This window comes from Ruditapes philippinarum, unplaced genomic scaffold, assembly GCF_026571515.1.
Source record: "Ruditapes philippinarum isolate M1 unplaced genomic scaffold, ASM2657151v2 ctg1903_1_1_1_1, whole genome shotgun sequence".
Lineage (NCBI taxonomy): Eukaryota > Metazoa > Mollusca > Bivalvia > Venerida > Veneridae > Ruditapes > Ruditapes philippinarum.
The window spans coordinates 255,445-280,281 of NW_026866018.1; the positions used below are offsets into that span (position 1 = coordinate 255,445).

General features: G+C 34.8%; 1 protein-coding gene across 1 annotated transcript; it reads right to left on the reverse strand.

Annotated features, from left to right (window-relative positions):
- Positions 1–67: 67 nt before the first annotated feature.
- Positions 68–24,488, reverse strand: LOC132731012 (uncharacterized). Its single transcript, XM_060717110.1, has 6 exons — positions 24,333–24,488; positions 17,552–17,772; positions 17,005–17,254; positions 15,386–15,645; positions 10,325–10,436; positions 68–6,453 (listed from the first exon to the last, which is right to left on the reverse strand). Exons 2-6 carry the CDS (start codon positions 17,765–17,767, stop codon positions 68–70), a joined length of 7,224 nt encoding a protein of 2,407 aa, XP_060573093.1. The 5' UTR covers positions 17,768–17,772; positions 24,333–24,488.
- Positions 24,489–24,837: the final 349 nt, after the last annotated feature.

Below are 24,837 nucleotides of genomic sequence, written 5' to 3' on the forward strand. Positions count from 1 at the left end.
AGGGAAATTGGGGGGGGTTGGATTTGGGGCCCTGTCCTGGGAAAATTTGGGGTCCCTGTATGACAAATTACCCTTTGGGGTTTAAATGGAAATTTTTACTTAAGTTTTGGGGGGAAAAAACCACAATTTTCCCAAATTTCAAAACAGGTTGAAGGGGTTTTCTTTCACTATTTTTAAGGCTTTGGTCTGATACATAGTTCATATGGGTAACATTGCTACTAACTACTCTTGTTGATGCCTGCATTCCTGTAAGTAAGCTCCTTACTGTATTACTTCCTTTTCTTACATTAGGTGAAACACTTGACCGGTTCTGCTGACCAAATAAAGTTAGGCTAGGTCGTGGCATGTTACCCTGAAGTGGACTAATAGAACCAACAGGTGTACTTGCTGGTGTGCCTATCTGTAAACTTCTATTTTCAACTATATGAACTGGCGTTGGTTTTTCACCAGCCTTAAGTACAGAGGGAACCAAACCACTAACTTGTACCCTTTGCCTTCCAGAATTAACAGTGTTCAAACGAGGTCTGATTAAAGTGGGTGGTGTGAGACTTTGCAAGGAATTTGATACAGAGTTAAACATTCTTGGATCTACAAGAATATATTCTTGACCAGGAATTAAATCCTGTGTACCAACAATCTGAACATTTTCAGTAGACAAACTATTTATATTCAAATCAATATTAGATGCATTTCCAGGAGCAGTAGATTGTCCTGCACCTTCTGATCTAGTGCTGCTATTGCCAGAATTGGTCTGAAAAGTGTATCCTTCAGATTTGCTAGAATCCCCATCTCCTGTTCCGAGTTTATTAATTTCACTTTCTATAAAGTCTGTACCTTTAGCTCCTTTGTCAGTTGTATCCCTATTTGCAAAATCATCACATTTAAAATCAATCCCAGATGTATTTGCTCTATCATGATTATAATCTTTCCGAGTGTTCTCAGCCCTTTTAGTGTCTATCACCTTCTTTTTAGCATTTTCTCCATATTCAATGCGATCAAATTCTTCATCAAATGGTTCATCTTTTATATCTACAGGACAGGTAATTTGCAACTGGGGTTCTTGAAGACAAGAACTGTTCCTATCTTTTCCTGCAATTATTTCACCATTATCATAGCCATCCAAGTTGATTTTCAAAACATCTACATCATAATCTTTTGATTGTTCAGTCATAACTTCAGAGCAGCTATTCAAAATCTTATTAGCATGTGAGAATTGAACATTGCAATCTAAAGTGGAATCATGATTATCAGGATCTTTATTCTGATCATTTGAAACTTCACTACATGTACTTTGCTTCACCTGTTCACAGCTTGATTTATTATGGTTTTTTTCCACTGTGACATTTGGTGTATCATTATTCTTATCAGCAATAGATGACTCCGTGTTAAATTTTTTATCTTTGTCGGCATCATTTCTATGCAATGATGAGCTTTTATCTAGTAGTTTTTTATCTGAAAAAGCTTTACTTGTATTCTCTTTGACAGCAGTAACCATACCAATGGTGTTTGTTTCCTCCAGACTAAAGCCTTGCTGCTTACAGAGTTTTATGGCATTACCATTTTCCAGAAATACACCAACCTCTTTATTTGCTTTATCATTTTTTGGCAAATTTGATTGTTCTTTACAGATGCCATCAATGTCATGTTCATTTCTCACATCCCATGACACAATCTCAACAACATCTTCATTTTCACTATCATTTGACAGTAATTCCTTGCTCACTGCTTCCATAAATGAAGAATTCTGATCAATAAAATCATCCTTCAAAATATCATCTTTTACATTCTCTTTTTTGTTACTGTTTCCATTTGTGTTGCTTATCATAGTAGTTTTCAAACTTGTTTCTGTCTCAACAATAGCGTTGTCTTCTCCATCACTTTCAACATCTTCTATTATACTCTCCTCCTTCGAGTTTGAATCATTATCTCCAATATCAAGGATAACTTCCATATTATTTGGGTATGTCACCTGAAAGCTCTGATCCCCTCCTATTTCCTTTGTCACTTTAACACAAGAACTTTCTTTACCTTCTCTATTAATGATCTTTCCCTTTTTATTCTGACTCAATGACAACAGTTGTTCACCATTGTCTATGCTTTCTTCAGTGCACAATTTTTTGTTTGAAACATTGTTGTTAGACGTCCCTATGTTAGAAAGTGAGCACTTGAATTCACCATAATCAACCAACTCAACCAACTCTTTACTAGTCAACTCATAGCTTTGTAGAGTTTCAAACTTCAGTTCATTCATCCATCTTCTTATCACATTCCTGCTAATGTTGTATTGCTCACATACTTCTTGAATCCCTTCTGAATAACACAAATGGCATATTTTTATCTTCAAATTTCTAGAGAGTTTCATCCTCCTCTTTTTATGCTCTATCACAGGCTTTTGCTTTGTAAGATCTTTATCAATATCACTCTTTGTGTATTTCTCTAAAGCTTTTCGAAGATTCTCTTTCCAACGTTTCATTGTTTCATATGAAATACTGAAATATTCTGAAACAGCTTTTAACCCAACAGAGCTGGCAAGAAGCAACAACTGTCTTTGAAGCTCTGGTGAGTATCTATGCTTATCCTTTCCATTACACTTGTATGTTTTAATAGTATTTTGAGTGTCTATCAGCTCAAAAGCTGCCTGGTTTTCCATAATCTTTTCTTTACTAGGAGTTTTAGATAAAGCTGAATATAAACGGTTTTGAGTGAAATTCTCTAAAAAATGTTTTGTAAAGACAGGGTTGTCTGTGTCTTTAGGACAAACTTTTGTTTGTTCTCTAGAAACTTCACAGCTTTGCTTATACCTAGTATCCAAGTTTGTTGCTGGTTTTCCTTGGCAATCAAATTTTACACTTTTTTGGTAACTTTCAACTACAAGTGTATGGCCTTGTGGTAAGTCTATAGGTATGTTATGATATATTGAGTTCATTTCTCTCATAGACCTTTCTCTCAAATAGTTTTTTAATCTTTTGGCACTATCTTTTCTTATTGGCATCTCATTACTTGAAACAGGATGTCTTACAAATGAACTGGTGTTGTCAAACGAAATCACCTCAGGGAAAATCTTACTTGTTAATTCATTTACATGATTTGAAGATTCATAGCTATTTGGTATTCCATCTTTCAGCTGCAGAATTGTATTGACTTTTTTACTTTTAGTGCATGACAAAGTGTGATATTGTAGGATCTGTATATGCTCCTCTGGCATTTTATATCTCAAAGCAGTCGACTTCAAACCAAATTTTGCAAGATGCCTTGAGATTTCATCAAGTTTAGCTTTAGAAACTGCACGAAAAACTGAGAGAATTTTTCCATCAAATAACTGAAATGCACCATCTGGATATGTAAGGCAATCATTTAAAGGTACATGTACAGAATCATCTGTAATATCATCATCTTCAATCTGTATGACTTCTGGTTCAACTGATAGAGTTCTGTTTAAATTGCAGGTATCAGCAGTTTCATTTAATACTTTTCTATAACAGTGATCATCATTAATATACTCTAAAACATCTGCCTCATCGCTCTTTCCATTCCTTTCACATCCAATACCTAGTGTCTCATTTTCTAATTGTGATCTGTTACTATCTTCTTCATCACTGTGCATCAGAACAGCACATCCATCACACTTTTTACTTTCTTCTCTTTTTGAACAGTTTTCTGAGCAGCATGAATGTTCACTTTCTTTTTTACTATCTTTATCATTTTGCGTATCAGATTCTATTAAGCCTGTTACTTTTACGTCACAGTGTTTCCCGTCAGTGCCTGAAAACTCAGTCCTATCTTTCCTGTGCATTCTATTTTCATCTTCAAAATCTTTACCTTCAAAACCATCTAAGTCTATTACCAAATCCCCAGATTCACTATCTGAATCAATTTCTGCGCTATTATTTCCCACTACATTATGAGTATTTAACAACTTTTCTACCGTGTTATTATGAACTTGTTCTCTGCTATTTCTATATTTGTTTTCAGTACTAACTTTTTCTTTAAGGTATGATTGTCCTTTACCTTCAAATGGAGGTTTTTCAAAACATAAAGTAGACACATTGTCAGCATCACCATCATGTTCTACATTAGTCCTCACATTATCATTAACTGTTACTTGACTGGCAGCATCAAGTTCAGTCTCATTACATTCCTGTTTGCTTAACTCCTCAATGTCTTCCGATCTTTTCTTGAACAAAGTTCGAGCTGTTTCATACAGACATGGATAGCACTTTTTTAATACAGAATCTTCACCAGAACTTAAATCTTTTCCTAGCTTCCAAGATGCATCTCCATGAAAGTTGTGTTTCATTGGATCAGTAATATCAACATTCAGAGATGAAACCTTGCTATGCAAGTGTTTAGATTTTCTTAAAGATCGTCTTAATTTCAATAACTCTGTTTTAGGTACCTGAAGATCTTTTGAAATTTTAGTGAAACCAAACTGATTACAAAGCAATAAAATGTACAGTTCATCTGTAACAGTAATATTTTCATACCATTTTCTCTTTATAATGTCTGAATCATTACCTATTTCATCATTTTGAGTAAGTTCATTATCACTATCACTGCAAACTACCACATTTGATTTTGAACATCCATCATCAGAATTAATCTGCAGTTGTTCACTTGACAATGAAAGGCCTCCATCATAATTGTCACTACCTAAAGCTGAAATACGGATGTCAAAGTCTTCACTCAATGGTAATTTTTCAGTAGACCAATCAGGCAAAGGAGTACAAGTTGATAAACTGTTAGTACTTTCTGGAATGTCAACTTTTCTAACTTTATCAAAACAGTCTTTTGTTTTAGTTTTATTCTTGTTACATTGTTCAACATTTTCCAGATTGATACCTTCTGTTTGCTTCTTGTCCTTCATGACAACTTGATCAACAAGTCTGTTCAAACATCTTTGAACTTGCAGATCTGACTCATTACTTTCCCTTGTTTCATTTGAATTGGGATTTCCATTATTGCCTTGCACACCAACTAATTCAGTATCTCTAAGGTTACCACAAGCAATGTTTGTTATATCACTTAGCTGGCCATCAGAAACTGTTGGACAATCATCTGATGTCCTCATAGTAAGGTTGTCTGTATCACAGGTCATGAATCTAGCACTTTCGTAAACCATATTGACAATTCCAAACTGTCTTGGTATGTAATTCTCTAACAGAGTTTCATAGAGCCTATGGAACGACTTCGCTTTTCCTTTCCCTTTAATTTTCTCTTTGTTAGACTTTGTACATTTCACTTTTGTTAATTCACTCAGGTTTTCTTTATCTGATCTTCTTATTTCTGCAGTGTCATTGAAGAATTTAGAATTATTTTTATCATGATTTCTTCTAATTTTTAATTCATGGATTGGTATTTCCCAAAGAGCTTTGTTATGCCCAATATTATTAGCATTACTCAATTCAGCCAATGGAGTTCTGACTACCTCGACGTTCAAATCAGAAATTCCTGTAAAATTATCCTTGCAATTATTATCCTGACAATTATATGTCATAAAATCACAATTGTCACCAGTCAAAGGTTCAGAGGCCAGCTTCCTATTTGCTTTATATTGTGAACATTTCTTTACATCCTTAGACACTTCATTGCACTTAGTTTTGGAGGCACTTATCTTTATTCTTGGAACAGTTTGTTCTTCCAAATACTTTAAACATGGAAACTCAAATTCGAACTTGTCCTCTTGGCAAAATTGCAAGTTTCTTGTCACTGGGGCAGTACTAAAACAGTCATCATCTTTTTCCACAACAGATTTGCAACTGTTCATAAATTCACCAGTCTTTCCATACAGATCTTGACATACATTGTCAATTTTTAATTCCTCCCCATATGCACTGTTCTGTCTAGCAATGCAACCAGTTTTAACAAAATTATCACAAGTTTTAGGTGTTTGTCCCTCATTGAATGATTCATCATTTAAATTGTTTCTACCTTTTGTTATATGTGTGAATTCTCCTGATTCTTGACCAGAATGACTTAGTTTATCACAGTTGATTGTCAGAATATTTTTACGTATTTCAAGAGCACAGCTTGATTCCAAATCATTCCCATCTATTTTTCTTGAGCTTTGGGATGATTTCTTGGATTTTTTTCCTTTTGCTTTAATTTTTCTTTTTCTGAACCAGCATTTGAATTTCGAGTACATACTATCCAATGAAACCTGAGGGTTACCATAAAGTTGCTTTGCTTTGCATACACCCAGCAATTTTGAAATTCTTAAACAATGTGTTCCAACTTTCCATGAATATGCTTTAGAAATGACACAAAACTTTCTCCTACGCTTCTTAAATTGTATTGTCTTTTCATGTCGACATGTATCTGTGAGCAAATGAGAATTGTTCTTGGAATTACTTCCTTCAGGGCTACTGAGGTAAGTGTTGTGTATCAGAGTGCTGCCTTGAGGACTGCCCTGCCCTTGTAGTAAATAACCTCCAATCGCTTTATTAAACTCCTCCCCTGTAACGAGAAGAATTGTGCACAGTGAGATTACATACACATATTCCAAATATGATCTAATACAGAAAATTCAAAAAAAAAAATCAATTTTTTACCCAATAATTTGAGGGCTGAAAAGAATGTCCCCTCTTCTAGTGTTTTTTTTTCAAACCCCCTTTTTTACCACTTTTTTTGTTACAAAATGAAGAGTGTATGTAAAACAGACTATAATCTCCTTGCACAATTCTTCTCAGCCCTAAATATATGGATATTTATTATGTCTGGAACATACATTTACAACACGCTATCCTATAATTACTATATAAACATGAGCTAATTAATCTTTAACTTTTAATCAAAGAAAGCAACTGAGCAGAAAGGGTTTCAACAGGGGTCATTCAAGGGTACCTTCCCCAAAGTAATACTCTTTAAAATCATACAATTTTCAAAAAAAAAAAAGAATCCACATCAAGCTTTTTTTCTTCCCCTTTTCAGAAATATACCATATAAATCTTATCCAAAATTACAGGGTTGGGCTACTTCACCATCCTGTCAAAAAGGCCTGACATAATTATCATGGACTTTAACAATACTTTTGAGACGTGATTTGGTTTTGTATTATTAACAGCTGTTTGTCACATTAAATCTTACACAAATGAGCCGCGTCACAACAAAACCAACATAATGGGTTTGCAACCAGCATGGATCCAGACCAGCCTGCGCATCAACGCAGTCTGATCAGGATCTATGCAGTTCACTTGCCAACCATATTACAAGACGAGAAACTGATAGCGAACAGTATGGATCCTGATCAGACTGCGTGGATGCGCAGGCTGGTGCCGCAAACCCATTATGTTGGTTTTGTCGTGACGCGGCTCAAATAACTTTTAAATATCCTTAATTTAAAACTGCTTTGGCTGGACAATAATGAATGCAAAACTGATAAAAATTTTCCATGACAAACAGTAAATGTCCTTGCTAAAAAAGTAAAAAAACTAAAAATGTATCCTTAGAAGAGGTATTCCCCAATATTCTGCAGCTTTGACATTTGGACTGGGTTTTTTTGTTGTTGTTGTTCATGTTTTTTGGGGGAAGGGGATTTGGGGTGTTCTGTTTATGGAAAGACAGTGTGACAGCAAGACAGATTGACAAGGGGAAATCTTTGTGCACATTGACAGGGACAAAATCTTTGTGCAGATTGGATTTTTCACAATAGTGATTGTTAGTCTAACAAATATTCAAGTATCGATCAACTTAAACTTCAACTTTTTTTTGGTAAGATCAGCTTCAAAGTTAAGCTAAGTTAAAACTCATCATAGACTGTTTTTTTCCTTTGTTTGCAATAACCCATAACTTTCCAAACTGAAATTTTGGTGCTAGAACATTTTGAACATTTTATCTTTTTCAGATAATACTGCATAATTTTACATTTCTATGGTGCTTTTCATAGAAGCATTATTTGCTTGAATTTGAGCTGGTTTGGAAAGAAACAGTTTCAAAGAAATTACATGACAAATTCAACCTGTCAAAAATCAGTAATCAACCACTACAAATATATTCATTATTGAACACCTCTTTAATACAAGTTTAAGAGAACTATTGCATAAATATTGTTTTAAAACAACATTCTTTAATATCTTAAAATGAATTGAGATCAATATTATTTTGAGAAAAAAAAACATTCTTATCTATAAATGGAATGATCACCTGATAAACAGAAAATTAACTTTTTAAGTTTTTTTTCATTACCACTGTTTTCCTGATTTCTTTTTACATTGAATTATAAAAGTTTTGACCATATCTCAGCCTTTGATCTTCCTAAATGACTTTCCTGGATAGCTAACAAGTAATAACCACTTTCTCCACAAGTGACCAATTACTATATCCCACAGGACTTATAAATTAGGGATAAGAGACAAATGACTATAAAACACAATAATCAAAAATACTTATAATGAAGAAATTTTGTCACGCAAAAGGATCAACCATTGACCCCTGGTTTACTAATAAGATGCTCTACCTAGAGAGCTGATCTAACAAACTTTACAATATTTGGACATGGCACAATATCAAAAGTACATCATGCCTTTGAAAATGAATATTTTTTCATTTTTTTCAAAGGGCAAACATGAGTTTTATAACATTTAAAAGCATGGTAAAATGCTTACCACTGTTTAAAGTAGCGACGAATGTAAAATTATCTGCCATTAAAGTAACAGAATGTAAACAAAGTAGTATATTGACTTCCATAAACAAGAGCTGTCAGTAGGACAGCAACACTCGACTATTCTTAGTGCTTGATAGTAAAAAAAATGCTTGATACAGTTACCTCCTCCTGTTTACAGGTTGGGGTCATGATGGTGAACAAGTGTGTAAAGTTTCAAAGCCATATGTCAATGGACTTTGAAAATATTTGAACTATTACAAAAACTTAAACATAAATTCTAAAAAGGGGCATAAGTCTGTCAAAATGCTTGATAGAGTTACCTCCTCCTGTTTACAGGTTGGGGTCATGATGTTGAACAAGTGTGCATAGTTTCAAAGCCATATGTCAATGGACTTTGAAAATATTTGAACTATTACAAAAACTTTAACGTAAATTCTTAGTCGAAAAAGGGGCATAATTCTGTCAAAATGCTTGATAGAGTTACCTCCTCCTGTCTACAGGTTGGGGTCATGATGGTGAACAAGTGTGCAAAGTTTCAAAGCCATATGTCAATGGACTTTGAAAATATTTGAACTATTACAAAAACTTTAACATAAGTGGTTACGCCGACGCCGATGCCGACGCCGACGCTCGGGTGACTGCAATAGCTCTACTTATTCTTATCGAATAGTCGAGCTAAAAATATAAATCACTATTGCCGTACTAATTCTCAATAAGCAACAGAGGCAAAATTGGATCAGGTAATTTGCCTATGAGTAACTTTTTGGAAACTAAAAAGCTTTCGGTGAAATAAAAATAAAAGCATTTCTGAGGCATAATGGGCCTTTAAAGCAGTCATGATTACATCATAAAGATAGTTAAACTATACTGTCATCTGACATCTCTCATTTCACAAAGATATTTTACATTGGATTTGAACAACAACTACTAATTTATCAATTCGATTAGTAATCAATAATTGATAATTATTGAATAAGACAAGAGCTGTTAGTGGGACAGCATGTTCAACTATTCTCAGTGCTTGATAGTAAAACAAGACAGAAGATAATGTAGACTTTTCATAGTTTAAAAAGGGCGATAAATAGGCGATAGTTCTGTCAAAATCCATGCATGAGTTATGGGCCATTGTCAGTGACCTCTTATAATTCTCCCAACTAAGTGTGTGAAGTTTCAACCTTTTCACTTTAGTACTTTTGTAGATACCATCTTACATGCAAAATCTTCACCAAAGTGTGAAGCTGACACCAGGCCAGCACCAAGTACAATAGCTCTCCTTATTCTTTGAATATTTCACCTAAAATGGGTCAACAAGAGCCGGTTGAACCGGGTGATGCTCTCCGAATAGGTTTTGGACACAGGAAGGTATACCTCTTGTAGTGTAAGAGTTATGTCACAGACAAAGTTCTAAGTGTAAATACAACCAAAGTGTTGTGCAGTTGACACAGTATAGGTCATATGGCGATGTTCCAGCTTTACTGGTGGAGGAAGACCTCGGGTGCCCTTTCGTGCATTATTTCAGGCATAAACTGGCACCTGAGTAGAACCACCAACGTTCAGTTAGCTAGCTGGATAGCTTCCTCACATGAAAGAATCCAAAGTACCTGTCGGGATTCGAACCCACAGCGGTGAGGGCCCCTAGTCTTTCTGTCATAACATAAGATAACCTCCTCCCCAAGCCCTTACTCAGGAACATAATTTATACAGTGATTATATAAAACAAGTCACCTGTGGATCTTGGTGCAGGCATTTGGTCTTGACTCAGCTTGGCTGCTGCTATTTGTGCAACATTTGTGATGGCACGTGAAGTTGGGGAGACCAATGTCATCTGTTGTTGGGCCTGGTAATAAATAGAAATAAATATGAATAAATCTTCACATAAAGACGGCATGGCAATGAATATAAAAACTCTTCACATAAAGACCACATGGCAATGAACATGAAACACTCTTTACATAAAGACCACATGGCAATGAATATAAAACTCTTCACATAAAGACCTCATGGCAATGAATATAAAACTCTTCACATAAAGACTACATGGCAATGAACATGAAACACTCTTTACATAAAGACCACATGGCAATGAATATAAAACTCTTCACATGAAGACCTCATGGCATTGAACATGAAAAACTCTTTGCATAAAGACCACATGGCAATGAATATAAAACTCTTTACATAAAGACCACATGGCAATGAACATGAAAAACTCTTCACATAAAGACCACATGGCAATGAATATAAAACTTCACATAAAGACCACATGGCAATGAACATGAAACACTCTTTACATAAAGACCACATGGCAATGAATATAAAACTCTTCACATAAAGACCTCATGGCATAGAACATGAACAAGGAACATCGCAATGCGATGCAACCAGGTTTTCAGCAAAATATTTCACAGAAGCTTTGTCATGAAGGGGCATTTGTTTTTAATTGAACTTTTAGGAGGAATTATGGCTTTTTTAATATTCCTCAAACAAAAATGATTGAGAAATTTTATGTTGTCTATTCGCCTTTTTTCCCCAAATATTTTAGAAAGGTAAACAGTACTTTATTTTTGCTTTATTTTTGCATTTTTGCGTCTCTTGTCATTTTCTTTCGTCAACAATATTGGCGTGTGGTGTTTTGTGCGATATCAAGAAAAGTATGTTCACAATTTAAAAAAATACTTGAATGATGTCTTGGAAGAAACATGGGAATTTAGTGAGCGCCAGGGCACTTGATGACAAAGCTTCTGTGAAAGTTTGGTCAAAATCCATTGAGAAATGTAGGAGAAGTTGCGCACTGTAAAAATTGTTCACTATATATTCTGTATAAGGAAAAAAATATACAAAGGGCCATAATTCGGTCAAATATTATCCAATCACAAAACCCCGACAATATGTGCCAGGCACTTGATAACAAAGCTTCTAAGAAAGTTTGGTCAAAATCCGTTGAGAAATGTAGGAGGAGTTGAGCACAGAAGAAATTGTTCTCTATATATTCTGTATAAGGAAAAAATATACAAAGGGCCATAATTCAGTCAAATATTATCCAATCACAAAACCCTGACAATATGTGCCAGGCACTTGATAACAAAGCTTCTAAGAAAGTTTGGTCAAAATCCATTGAGAAATGTAGGAGGAGTTGTGCACAGAAGAAATTGTTCTCTATATATTCTATATAAGGAAAAAAAACAAAGGGCCATAATTAGGTCAAATATATACCAATTGCAAAACCCTGGCAATATGTGACAGGGCACTTGATGACAAAGCTTCTGAGAAAGTTAGGTCAAAATCCGTTGAGAAATGTAGGAGGAGTTGCGCACAGAAGAAATTGTTCACTATATATTTTATATAAGGAAAAAAAAACAAAGGGCCATAATTAGGTCAAATATTATCTAATCGCAAAACCCCGACAATATGCGCCAGGGCACTTGATGACAAAGCTTCTGTGAAAGTTTGGTCAAAATCCGTTGAGAAATGTAGGAGGAGTTGCGCACAGAAGAAATTGTTTACGCCCGCCCGTCCGCCCATCCGCCCGCCCGCCCGCCGACATACCTCAATCTAATAACCAGTTTTTTCCTTCGGAAAACCTGGTTAAAAACTCTTTGCATAAAGACCACGTGGCAATGAATATAAAACTCTTTACATAAAGACCACATGGCAATGAATATAAAACTCTTCACATAAAGACGGCATGGCAATGAATATAAAAACTCTTCACATAAAGACCACATGGCAATGAACATGAAACACTCTTTACATAAAGACCTCATGGCAATGAACATAAAACTCATTGCATAAAGACCACATGGCAATGAATATAAAACTTCACATAAAGACCACATGGCAATGAACATGAAACACTCTTTACATAAAGACCACATGGCAATGAATATAAAACTCTTCACATAAAGACCTCATGGCAATGAACATGAAACACTCTTTACATAAAGACCTCATGGCAATGAACATAAAACTCATTGCATAAAGACCACATGGCAATGAATATAAAACTTCACATAAAGACCACATGGCAATGAACATGAAACACTCTTTACATAAAGACCTCATGGCAATGAATATAAAACTCTTCACATAAAGACTACATGGCAATGAACATGAAACACTCTTTACATAAAGACCACATGGCAATGAATATAAAACTTCACATAAAGACCACATGGCAATGAACATGAAACACTCTTTACATAAAGACCACATGGCAATGAATATAAAACTCTTCACATAAAGACCTCATGGCATAGAACATGAAAAACTCTTTGCATAAAGACCATGTGGCAATGAATATAAAACTCTTCACATAAAGACCTCATGGTATAGAACATGAAAAACTCTTTGCATAAAGACCATGTGGCAATGAATATAAAACTCTTTACATAAAGACCTCATGGCAATGAATATAAAACTTCACATAAAGACCACATGGCAATGAACATGAAACACTCTTTACATAAAGACCACATGGCAATGAATATAAAACTCTTCACATAAAGACCTCATGGCATAGAACATGAAAAACTCTTTGCATAAAGACCACGTGGCAATGAATATAAAACTCTTCACATAAAGACCACATGGCAATGAATATAAAACTCTTTACATAAAGACCACATGGCAATGAATATAAAACTCTTCACATAAAGACCACATGGCAACGAACATGAAACACTCTTTAAATAAAGACCACATGGCAATGAATATAAAACTCTTCACATAAAGACCTCATGGCATTGAACATGAAAAACTCTTTGCATAAAGACCACATGGCAATGAATATAAAAACTATACACATAAAGACCATTATTCAAATTTTTACAATAACAAAAACACTTAACTGAAACTTTATTACAATATAGGTAGAAAAATGTTAAATCAAGTATTGAGATAGCATTTCAAAATGTGGAGGAAAATTTGAAAACCAAGCTGTTCCTTTAGTAAAATCTTGATGGAAATAAATGAAATTCCTGATGCAGGCTTCATGAAATTGAAGCACTCTTTATGCGCTTTTAGAGCATGTTTTACCACTTTTCAAGCACTTTTTGATGCACATATACATATATCACTTGTTACCAATGCTATCAACAACAGTTATAATGATACAAACACAGAGGACTTTATATCGACTACTGATAATTGTGTGGTATTTTTCAATATGGCTAAGCATGTAACCATGAGGAAACATTTTCATTGATTTTATTACAGAATTGGCTCATTTGTTGAAAACAATCAATTTTTTACCATGCACTCTGCTTTCAACCACATTTCCGGACAAAGTGGACAACTTTTCAAGCACTTTTTAAAAAGAGTAACCAAAGTCAATGACTTTCAAGTAACTCAAGTTAATGACTTTAAAGGACTTTTTTATGGTCTTTTTAATTATATATGGTCTTAATGACAAGGAAAAATTAAGTGTTAAATATAAATGAAAAGCAGATAGAATGCCTTAAACTGATATCATAACAATAAGCATTCATATCTGCATATGAAATGGTGCAAATATAAACAAAGTTTCTCGCTCTAATTTCCATATTAAATTTTGGGCTGTGTCACCTAGATTTTGACCCTATTTGACCCCATACATTTCTATTAACAACCTTGCCGACACATTTCTAGGATATATGGGCTGACAATGTTACATATAAAGTGTAAAGGTTTTTTCCATATTTGGGCTCGGTGGCCTAGTTTGCTACCCCAGATGAATCAAGTTTCAAAAAAACAAGAGCTGTCGGTAGGACAGCACGCTGGACTATTCTAAGTGCTTGATAGTAAAAGAGCCTTGATAACGTAAAATTTAGAGCTTTGATAATGTTAAATTTTCTAAGTTCACAAAAGGGCTAATTTTTTTTTATAAATTCATGTTATAGGCCTTAGAGACAGTCTAATTATACAGTATTGGCTTGACTATTCGGAAGGTAATGTCACAAGGGTGTTTTATTGAGTATAATAATACTAATTACCTATGAATACATAAAATTGACAGAAAAGGTACAAAGGCTTGTTATTAAGATGTTTTATCAAGTAAATCACTGCTTTATTATTATGAATGCATATAATTGTCCCAAAAAAGGCACAAACCCTTCAGTAATTATAGAGATAACAGCTTACAAGCAAAACTTTACCATGAATTTCTAATTTGAAAAAGGGGAGAAAAATCAGCCTAAATGCAAGATAGAATTATGGATCTTTGTCAGTGACCTACAATTATGACCCTAAATGCATATGTGAAGTTTTAAATAAATATCTTTAATAGTTATTGAGATATAATACTAAATATTGAGCTTGACATCATCTAAACAACCTTCCTGACAAATATCCAGGATATTTGGACTAAAAAATGCTACCTGAATAGTATTAACCATGTTTTTACATATTTGGGCTCTGTGACCAGATGACAAAAGGGCCTCGAGGAAGCAATCAACAAAACAACATTCCTGACCAATTTCAGGATATCTGGACTGAAAATGTACCATCTAAAGTGCTTACAAGTTACATGTGTATTAGGGCAGTGTGAACTTATTTTGACCCCGAATGACCCATTTATGCCCCTTTTTTGAGTCTGTAAGGACTTATTATGGGTAATTGGTGTGAAATGTATAAACCTGACATGTAATCATTTGTTAGTTTTGCTTAAAAGATATTGCTGCAATTTCTCAAAGTATGCGACATGGTTTATAAGTTTAAAGATATTAAACTGCAATTCCTCAAAGTATGCAACATAGTTTGTAAGTATTGTTCAGTGCCCTTAGTATCTGCTGGAATATAATAAGTACATACCACTCCAGCAAGTACTGGTTTAAGCGTCCATTGATTGGTTAAGATGTTAGCTGGCATATTGGAGGGAAGGCTGACAAACTTGTACACTTGCTGGGAGGTGACACCAGAGCCCTGTGGTGCGAGCAGGCTGTTCATTTGCTGCACTGGAAGTGGGGTCCCAGAAATATGTGCCAGCGGAACATTGACGGATGTCACTTTACCCGTACCCGAAGAAGCTGTCGAGTCTGAGATTAAAATGACTTCTGGAGAAATTTTGGCACCTGTAATAAAACAGATAATAAATGATTTCAGAAATACTTACAATGAATCTCTTTATTTCTTTTCAATCCTTAAATGTTCATAAATACTGTCAGAGAACAAATATGAAAATAAAAGAACCTAGTAGAAACATCCCACTAATGTGACAATTCAGAAAAGTGAATATTCTTATGATTATTCAAGTTTAATCTCAGAAATCAAAGTCAATGAATTTTTGTAAATTACTTATTGCTGTGCAATCGAACTTCCTGTATACTATCAAAGGAACTAATATATGGTATCAATATTTGTACATTAGCTAGCTATTCCTGTGTATTACCTATTGTTCTAACATGACCCGCATTTTCCCTATTGAACATAGGACAGAAAGTGTGTGTTATTATACAATAAAATCACTGTTGACGTTCTATATTTAGACACAGGGCTTCCGTTAATGGAAGTCTGGGAGTCAGTTACTCCTTAAATTTGGCTTGTGACCTCCAAAATGTCATTCTTATTCTTCTTTATCTATATAGTGTGACTTCCAAATTTAAAGATATTGTTGTCACTGATTTCCAAATTTTGGAACTTAGTGGAAGCCCTGCAGACATGTGATGTACCCATTAGATATGTGACATAACCACTAAAAATGTGACATGCTGAAAATAAGTACGGAAACAAATCAGGCACAAATTATCTTCACATCGGGTACGGCAGCATTTGTTTGTAAATGTTGTGTTAGAATCGAAATAATATATCCAAATCGTTGATTTTATCATTAGATACAATCACAGTTTGTTGTTCAGATGCTACACTCGCGTCTGCTTAAACTAAATAGTATCAGCAACGAAAATGGAAAGAGAGTGACCATGTTGTGGGGTTAAATAATGTTTATATGCTCATACCTAGGGCTGGGGCGAGTATCCGAGTACTCCGATAATCACGAATCAAAGTAAAAAATCGATTTTGAATATTCGTAATCCCAGAGATCGTGGATCGCGATCTAATTTTTTTTATATACATTCACTGTTTCTCACAATTAAAATCGAGAAAAATATGATTTGATTATAGATTATATGAAGTATGAATTTGCCGGTTAAAGACCATGTACTATGATGCTGAGCTAGGAAGTAATTGGTTTCAAAAACAAAACAAAAATACTTATTCAAAGAATAAAAAATAAACATAGTTATATTTTATACGTTCAATGTTTAGTATTGTTGTTGTTTTTTTTAAACACGTTTTTATAACTAATGTACAATCATGTTTTTATGGGTGTCTTGATAACAATAGATCTGTGGTTCGATTTGTGAATCGTAAGTGCTGAATCGTGGTTCGGATCGGATCGTCACTTATCCGACGATCCACACCCCTACTCATACCTGTTGATTTTTTTATCTCCTGTAATTGTTTACTGAGGAATTGAGCTGGTCTAGGTGGGGGTAGGCCCCTCTGTGCGCTGGCGTCCAACTGGATGGGCGCTGATGAAAATGCTGACGCTTGAACTTTTGGAGCAGGAGGGGGCTTGGGAGGAGCAGGTGATGGCTTCGGTGGTACAATGGTGAACGTATTTGGTTGTGAAGAGGGAACCAATGTGTTCCCTGCACGCACTTCTTTGATCAAATCGTTGGCCTGAAAATAAAAGCATTATCATAACATAAAGTGGCATTATGCCCATCATAATATACACTAAACAATAGTACTGCAATGATATATTTTAAAAAAATTTCCTAAAGTATTTGGATTGTCAATTTGATTTTCTTTTAAATCATTTGATACATCATTTTCTGTTTGCTTTAAGATATCTACATATTAATATGCATTTTCTTCAAATATATATTGAATGATTCCAAGGAAAGGGTGACAATTAAAATTTACAAAAAAAAACCTTCCTAATTTGGTGATCAATGACAGCTCTAAATACTTTACCTTTTCGTGTTCTTTCTGGGCTTCTTTAATTGCTTTAAGTTGCGCTGGAGAGAGCTCGTCGTCAACGCATTCCATATACAGCTCAATGTCACGATTAAATGAACGACGTGGGGTAACCGTCTTATGTGGTGCGTTCCTCGGAGATCTAGAAACCTGTTCCGGTGCCTGGTACACCACGGTGGTTTTCTTCACCCGAGAGCTTTTCCTTGCTACCATCTTGGCTGAAATGTAATGAGTTGAAAAAATTGTGAATTCTCTATGGATTAGAGTATTTGTGTCACATTTTATAGAACATAACTTTGAAAGTAGTGGAAAAACACTGCAGAAGTATGCCTAGTGATTTCAAAATCCATTCATGGATGTTAGAACTGAGTGATGACTAGATATATATTTAACTATTCATGTATTTTTATGAAACTATAAACCTTGTAAGTCCCTACAAGCTATAAACTCATCACAAATTGATTAAAAGATATACTTACAATGCCTATCCTTGTAAAAACTATTTTAACCACAGAAATTTATTGAAATCTATAAAAATTCTTACTAAATATGTCTAATTTGAATACACAGTAAAAGAATGAATAAACTACATGTAATTATTGGGAAGCTGCGTTTCCTTATTACAAGTAATTTAAAGTAAAAATGTTATTTTCTTAAAAACAAGAGGGCCATGATGGCCCTAAATCGCTCCCCTAAAACTCTCCATGACAAGGAACAAGTAAAGTTGTAAACTATTAACAAAAGCAGATATAAAATCTAAATCTTAAACTGATATCATAATCTGAACAAGAGGCCCTGAGGTCGCTCATCTGTATATAGGCCCCCCAACCCCCACCCCCAACGTTGCAGGGCCAATTTAACCCAAGGGCTTTTATTTGCACAAACTTGGTAGACACCCATAAGAAGATGTTTCATGCTAAACATCTAAGCTCTAGCTCAGTGGGCTTTTTAAAAGAAGATTTTTTTAAAGTTTTTACTATACACATAAAGTTAAAAACAATGACACCCCTGGGCCGGGCCAGTTTTGACCCCAGGGCTTTTATTTGAACAAACTTTGTAGACACTTACTAGAAGATGTTTCATGCTTAATATCTAAACTCTGCTATTTTGGGTTTTTTCAAAGAAGATTTTTAAGTTTTTGCTATACACATAAAAGGAAAATCAATGACCCCCGGGCGGTGCCAATTTTGACCCCAGGGCTTTTTATTTGAACAAACTTGGTAGGCTCCTATTAGAACATGTTTTGATGCTAAATATCTTAGCCATAGCTCTTTGAGTTCTTTAAAAGAAGGTTTTTTAAGTTTTTACTATATGCATATAGGGAAAATCAATGACCCCCGGGGCAGGGCCAATTTTGACCCCAGGGCTTTTATTTGAACAAACTTGGTAGACACTTATTAGAACATGTTTCCATGCTAAATATCTTAGCTCTAACTCTCTTTTGGTTCTTTAAAAGAAGATTTTTTAAGTTTTTACTATATGCATATAGGGAAAATCAATGACCCCCTGGGGCGGGGCCAAATTTTGACCCCAGGGCTTTTTATTTGAACAAACTTGGTAGACACCTATTAGAAACATGTTTGATGCTCAATATCTTAGCCATAGCTCTTTGAGTTCTTTAAAAGAAGATTTTTTAAGTTTTTACTATATGCATATAGGGAAAATTAATGATTCCCGGGGCGGGGCCAATTTTGACCCCAGGGCTTTTATTTGAACAAACTTGGTAGACACCCATTAGAACATGTTTCATGCTAAATATCTTAGCTCTAGCTCTTTGGGTTCTTTAAAAGAAGATTTTTTAAGATTTTACTAGATGCATATAGGGAAAATCAATGACCCCCCCCCCGGGGCGGGGCCAATTTTAACCCCAGGGCTTTTATTTGAACAAACTTGGTAGACACTCACTAGAAGATGTTTCATGCCAAATATCTAAGCTCTAGCTCTTATGGTTTTTTAAAAGAAGATATTTAAAGTTTTTTCTTTCGGTTGCCATGGCAACCAGAGTTCTGCATGGAATTAAATTCTTTGAACAATTTTTAAAGGTGACAACCAAAGGAACATTCCTGTGAAGTTTGGATGAAATTGGCTTAGTGGTTTATGAGGAGATGTCATTTAAAGTAAAAGTTTACGGACGGACGACGGATGGACGCCGGACGAAAAGCGATCACAAAAGCTCACCCTGTCACTTTGTGACAGGTGAGCTAAAAAGTGCATGTGTAAAAACATTACTGGTTGCTATTGCTATGAGAAACCAACAGTTCCAAAAGATGTGTACATGTAAGGAAAACCAATGACTCCCGAGGTGGGGCCAATTTTGATCCAAGGGCTTTTATTTGAACAAACTTCGTAGACACTCATTAGAATATGTTTAATGCTAAATATCTAAGCTCTAGCTCTTTGTGTGTGTGTTTTTTTTTTAAAGATTTTTGTAAGTTATAACTCTATACACATAGAGAAAATAAATGAAGCCCCCCGGGGGGGGGGGGGGGGGAACAATTTTGACCCCAAGGCTTTTTTAACTTGGTAGACACTCACCTGAAGAGGTTTCATTCTATATATCTAAGCTCTAGTTCTTTGGGTTTTTTAAAAGAAGATTTTTTTAAGTTTTTTTATTTGATTGCCATGGCAATGCACTGTTGTATCATGATTTCTGTCAGTTCTGATATTCAAGTTTTAACTGGGCCGCTGAACTAAATTTTGCTCATTGCATAATTATCATTTTGGTTTTAAAGAAGCATATTTATGCATAATTATTTCATAGTCCAACCTTGAATGACAGTTATATACAAAAGAAAACAATCTATTCACAATCATCAAGTTTGACATACAAATGTGACCTTGACCTTTGAACTGGATACTTGACCCCAATGCTCGGCACATCACCATCATGACTTGCACATTTATGCAAAATTATTTCAAGATACATCCAGGACTGTTGACCAGACACAATTATCAAAGCATAATATGATAAAAATTCTTATTATGAAGTTGAAATGCAAGTGTGACCTTAACCTTTGAGGGAGAGACCTGACCCATGTTTGCAACAAGTTGTCATTACGTCCAACACATTTCTGCATAATGAATTTTAAATCCATTCAGGAATGACAGAATTGTTGACCAGACACAAACATCAGTCTCCTTTTTTTAATAAACTTTGATAAATCCACAAGTGTGACCTTGACCTTTGAGGTAGGGACCTATTTCTTGCGCCCTGCACACCCTCAGTATATCCAACACATTTAAGCACAATAATTCTTAAATCCATCCATCAATGATAGAATTGTTGACCAGATTTTATTTTTAGAACAGTGACCTTGACCTTGAATCTGTGACAATTAACTACAACTACTTCAAGTTACAGGACTATCCAAAGTATCTTAAAGCATCAGTTGTGGTTAAAGTCTCTAACTTCATACCACTTGCCCCACACCGCTATGGGTTCAAATCCTGCTAGAGACTTTTGATTCTTTCAAGTGAGGAAGCTATCCAGCATGCTTATGGGGATAGTCTATATGTAGTAGGGCATCGGTTGTTCTACTCTGATGTCAGTTCACGCCTGAAATGCACGGAGGGGTACTTGAGATCTTCCTTCACCAATAAAGCTGGGAGTACTGCCATATGACCATTACAGTATCAGTGCAACTTAAAATAAACCCAACCAAAATCAAAGTACAGAAGTTCAGATGGACTGGCTATCTGTTACTATCAATAACAACGGTACAAAGCAAAGTATTGATACTGGGATACTTGAATAACCCGGTAGCCAGTTGATGCGTTTTTGCTAGACACTAAACACATGGTAACTTGGACAGATCAATACATATACCCAGTAATATAATAAAAGTAGGGCATATAGTTTTGTTTGTTTGTTTTATTGGGTTTTACGTCACACTGACATAATATACAGTGTCTATTCTAGGAAGTGGGATGGGGTGATTCACTCATATTTTTTTGAGAATTCCCCCATATTTTTTCAGAAGGGAGAAAAATTTTACATAGAGAAAGAAGGAAAAAGATCAACAAATGTAACTATTCTCACTTTTCGATAACCCCCCCCCCCCCCCCCCCCCCCCCCCCCCCTATTATTCGGAATCCTAGAATAGGACAGAGTATACCTGTAAAGCTCATCTGGAGATGTTCCAGCTATACTGATGGAGGAAGACCTTAGGGCCTATATAGAAACTTAAGTCTTGCTATGTGTATGTTAATTTGTATGACATTTCGTTTCCGGCATGTTACCTTGGTAGCGACAACAGAGTAAACCGCATGAATGTGAAAAACCAATATAACTAGAAGGGGTGTCATTAAATATCGCAATATTGATACATCATCGATATTCATCATCCGATACAATATCGATATACACACTTTCAAATATTGATACAAGCTAAAATTATTCATTTCTGTTACTGAATAGACCTCTCTATTTTGCCTAATAAAAGAAATCACTTTTTTCAGTTTTCTTGGCTAACTTGAACTTTAAACTCTGTTTTCAAATGTCAGTGACAAAAAAAAAAACTTTTTGTTACTTTGTAGTAATTTGTTATGTCTAATTATTAATACCAGCATGCATAACACCATGATCCCAATTTACAACACATATATAAATGTTTTTCATTGTATCTACTGTCAAAGTTGATATATTGTCAATATTTGTCTATCAATATATCAATACAAAATTTTCCATCAATGAAAGCCAGCTAGGGACAGGCACTAGAGTGCCAGCCCAAAAATCTTCCAGTCTTACAATTAGAAGTTTTTTCAGTATACTGAGAACAGTAAAACACAACCCAGACTCTTCCAAATTACAAGAGAAGTGGACCACTTCACTAATTTTAAAGATCAATCCAGTTACAACCATTATCAACCTGGACAATTCTGAATTTTTTTTCAAACTGGTTGAATTATAATAATAAAGATTAACAGGTCTGTGAACACATACTAGCTTTCTATCTACAATTTAGAAAATTTTGAAAATGGCTGAACATCAGCTTGGTTTCTGGGCCAAATATTTGTGTGGGCCAAATATTTGTCCCAACATCAAGAGTTTAGTGTTTGAATCCTACCGGGTGTCAGTCTCTTTCAGCATTCTCAATTGGTGCAATTACTGGTTATAACACTCATTTAGATTACTTTCCTCTGTTCCAGTAATACTTACATGTAGAATTTGTGGTAGGATGAAAAGAAAAATGTATAACTTTATTCTTATCTCGACAAGGTGAATGTAAACTGAGGTTTTTAAATCACTTGGAAAACATTCAATAAACTCATTTAATTAATTAAAAAAAGACATTTAAGCTGCACAGTTAGTATTGACAATTATGCATGAAAGGCGGGAAAACGTGCCGACCAACTTGGTATATTAAGCCATCAATTTGGCACTGGAATTTTTCTGGCGGATCCCTGACCAAGGAAGTAAATATTTGGCATGATTAAAAATTATGTGCAGGGTCAAAGTCCCAAAAGATATGATAAACAAGATCAACAAGGAAAGGCAGCGTTCAATGAACGTAATCCTCAAATGACCCAGTAACAAGAACCAGTGGCAAGCAGCCCCGGTGGTCACCCCAAACAAACACAGGACACAAGGTAGAGCATGGACAGGCTTATCACTTATATAAATATGTAAACTACAGGTTCATTGAATGCGGCTTTCCTTGTTGATCTTGTTTAATCATATTTTATCACTTAAATGTAAACTGAGGTTTTTACAGCACTTGGAAAACAAACAGCAGAGAAATTTAATATTCCTTGTGTAAGCCACAGAGCTAACTATCAATGGAGAGGAATGACGTTAGATACTACAAATCTGCATCAGCCATTAATTATCCCGAAAGTTCATATTTTTCGCAAGATTTTCCGAAACCATGTTCTGTTTTACCTTTGTATTTTTAGGTGTTACGTAAAACAGAAGTGACGAAAGAGTAACTGCAAAAATATTAAAAAAGCATACATAATAATAGGAAGATGTAAATTATTATAGGTAACGGCTGAAAAATATATATATATGTATGTAAACACCTTTGGTTAAGTAAAACAAGATGGCAGCAATTGACTACCTACAAGCCAATCAAGGGCGAGCTTATATATCCTGCAACGATTGTAGGTCTGCATTGGCATTGCTCTATTTTTAGAGCTTAATTCTTATCCCTCTATATGTTAAGGGTTTTGGTGTAAGTAAGCTGTCAAAGCTAGATTCTGAGATTTTTTCATTCTGGGTCAAAATCTCGGTTTTACAGGCAAAATATTGCCCAGACACAAAATAGCACAATATCTTGTTGTGTAGAACAAATAGACGGACTGTAGCATAGCTGCATACCGATCTATATGTCCCTGACCCTTGTTAAAAAGGAACACAACATAAACAAGCAAAGACAGGATGTGACCTCAAATGACCAAAAAATTGTCTACATTTTTGTATCACTTTGATAAAATGGTAGAATGAATTTCTGATTTTTAAATATTTATTGAAATGTCAATGTGCAGCCACTGTATCCAATTCAGGGTGGTCCTTTTATGCCAATTGCTGATTTGAAAAATGAGGTCATTGACAGACAATGGCTGCAATACAGAATCTAATATTTCAATCAAAACAAACTTTGGGGAACGTCAATATGGTACATAAAATTTATTTTCAATATGAATTGTCCGGGCCTAATTGGAAATCCAGCATGGCGGCCGTACTGGACTATAACCAGTCTCAATACTCTGCAAATTTAAGTCAAAAATACGAAAAAACTGTGGTGACAAATACATGGATACTTCGCGAACGTGTTACCTTGGTATAGTGTAACAAGTCTGCTAAGGTGTCTTTGCTCAAGTCATTTCGCAACTTTAGTTATCGATCAATTAAATTTCCTTATATTTTTAAAGCCCGATCTTCCATAACACTATTTTCAGTCACGTGACTTGATAATGCGCGTATTTTATCATGTACTTGAAACCAAGCAAATTTACTCGACAATAAGATAAGGTTTCTTTGTAAAAGCTAAAATTATGTTGTCGTATATGCATATTATATGTTTATTTGCTTTATAATAATCTAAATAAAGCATATTTAAGATTTCTTTAAGTAATTACTTTTATATTGAGAATATTTCACGAACATTTGTTCGTTTATTTCCGGGTTTCTATTTATCGATTCCCGTTTTCCTTCTTACGGTTTCTAGCGGAATGAAGCGAAATAAGCCGAAGATTTTTTTACTTTGGTTTCAAGAGTATAATAGGTCAGTTACCACTAAATAATTAATGCTAAATCGTTAATGTATTTTCAAAATTAAAAT